This window comes from Sphaeroforma arctica (genome assembly GCF_001186125.1).
Source record: "Sphaeroforma arctica JP610 unplaced genomic scaffold supercont1.1084, whole genome shotgun sequence".
Classification (NCBI taxonomy): domain Eukaryota; class Ichthyosporea; order Ichthyophonida; genus Sphaeroforma; species Sphaeroforma arctica.
The window spans coordinates 10,389-12,781 of NW_014039474.1; the positions used below are offsets into that span (position 1 = coordinate 10,389).

General features: G+C 42.5%; 1 protein-coding gene across 1 annotated transcript in view; it reads right to left on the reverse strand.

The window, feature by feature from the left end:
* Window positions 1-2,393, reverse strand: part of SARC_09928 (hypothetical protein) — a 15,740-nt gene that overhangs the window by 8,927 nt on the left and 4,420 nt on the right. Inside the window, exons 5-8 of the mRNA XM_014296040.1 lie at window positions 1,924-2,004; window positions 1,493-1,628; window positions 709-872; window positions 278-387 (exon numbers count right to left, since the gene is read on the reverse strand). Coding sequence (XP_014151515.1) covers window positions 278-387; window positions 709-872; window positions 1,493-1,628; window positions 1,924-2,004 — 491 coding nt within the window. The remainder of the gene's footprint in view (window positions 1-277; window positions 388-708; window positions 873-1,492; window positions 1,629-1,923; window positions 2,005-2,393) is intronic.

The window sequence follows — 2,393 nt, forward strand, 5'->3', positions numbered from 1 at the left end:
ACACACACACACACACACACACACACACACACACACACACACACACACACACACACACACACACACACACACACACACACACACACACACACACACACACACACACACACACACACACACGCCACACACATATATACATATACATACATATACAAATACATATACAAAAACATATAGACATACATATATCAATATATAGCATTGGGCTGATACATATATACAAAAAGAAGGATATTATTCATTTTATACATATACTAACTCGTATTCTGCAACCTACTTTTTACGGAAAACCTCGAGCTCAGCGGTGGCAGCGTCCAGCTTGAGCGCCTGCTGACTGACAGCATCTCTATCAGGTTTCTCCGCTTCTTTCAGCGCCCTTTCCTTTTCCTGTAAGACCGTGTATTCAAAACTGTTAAAACTCACCAAAGCTTCCGCTCCCAGGCATCCGGTACGACGTGGTACACACGCACGCTCTTCTATATCATAAAGACGTACAACACGCTAGACATGTGAACCTCTTGACGGTCAAAAACATAGAAATACCAGCGGCTCAACAGTTACGTAAAAAATCAGATTCACAATAAACAGTCACGTAAAAAACAGTCATGTAAGGCAACAGATTCACGATGGTTGGCACCGCTTGAATACGGCAAGCACGAGACAATTGGCATTACTAAGACTCGACAGCATTGCGATGACTACACATACCATCTTCTCTATAGTAGCGGCCATCACGGCCTTCTCCTGCTCAACCTTAAGCAAGGCCTCTTGGTGCTCACGACGCACACTCTCACTAGCATCTGTCATGGTCTTGCATTCACTCTGCAGCGTTTCTATTGTTTGTGCCTGCTGCAGATGCGCTTGTTGGGTGCCTAGGTGGAAGATACGAAGATAGTATGGATGCTGGGAAAACGACCAGGAGATATATAATCTGCGAAAGTGTCTATACTCGAGTATACACGCACATGCATGTAGATATAACACGAACGCGCACACACCAATATACGTTCATGTACAAAAAAGAATTGTGAAATACGCGTAGAATATTCATAGTGTCACAGGAAGTATAAGTATGTACACAACTAAGAATATATTAACGGTTGCGTCGCACTCGAGGACACTAAAATATCAAAGCATAAACAGGCATGTGGATATAGTCTAGCAACGTGAATCAAAACCAAATACAGTAAATCAGCCACTTGTGCAGATACTTAAATATACCTAACTCGCCCGGTACTTTACATATACACATACAAACAGCACACACACATGCACAACATTGGACACGTGGTCATAACTACACACGATCTTACATAATTGTATGCACGTCAACGCACACGCAGAGAGTGTAGATCGGCCGAAAGTGAATCCTATTGACCTTATCCAAAAATCTCTATCAGACACGCACATGTACAGGTATATTTGTAACACAGACGCACATATACAGACACATTGATTCTAAGTCGACCCGTCTCATGTTTCATGTGCATACCTTCAGCATCACGCCGTGCCATGTCCAAGGCAGACACTAGGGCTTTGAGCTCATTGTCCTTTGTGGTGATCTGCTCGTGCAACTTAGCGGTGTCGACACTGGATGATACACGCTGTTCTAGTTCTCTCTCTAGTCCCTGTTGTGGAATGCCGCACCGATACATCCACATGTATTTGTATTGAGATACGAATGCAAGCAGCATAGGAGTATACATATAGTGCACCTCTCTAACGGACTAGTTATTGTAAGCAATCACTGCTGCGCACACATTCAATGCTGAAGGGCGTTCAATCGCTCTTTCCATCGTTTATGTGCATGCTGCACATCACAAACATCACCTTCACTATATAACAAGATTGGAGGGGAAACATCTTAGGACTGAAAGTCATACCGAAGTTTGGCCTATTTTCCGAGAATCTGCAATAACATACCCGACATCTCTCCGTTTCTTTTGCCAAAGCGGATGTGGCCTCATCGATATCGCTTTTGGCTTTCTTTTGTACATCTTTCAGCTGAGTTATTAAAACAAATGATAATGGTTTGAGAAAGTATTGGATCGATTCGGTATCTGCGTAAGTTTTGACGTTGGCACGAAAAAGATTACATACGAAACAGATGCGTTGAGATCGTAAGTAGACTTTTGCGGATATTGAGACCCCATAAACTTGTGAAAGTATTTGCATAAATGTATAGAATTCTCGATGCAGTCACCACACTAGTAACCCCCCCAAAAAAAAACACCATACATTTCCAATTCCTAATTGATTTTGTATCGATTCTATCTAGTGAGCATCGGGGCCTGCGTACACAGCGCATATAGATCAAGCGTGCTTGACATAGTATCATGGGCAAGCACACATCTGGTCGAGGACAAAAACAATGAAAAAGGTACCATCAAATA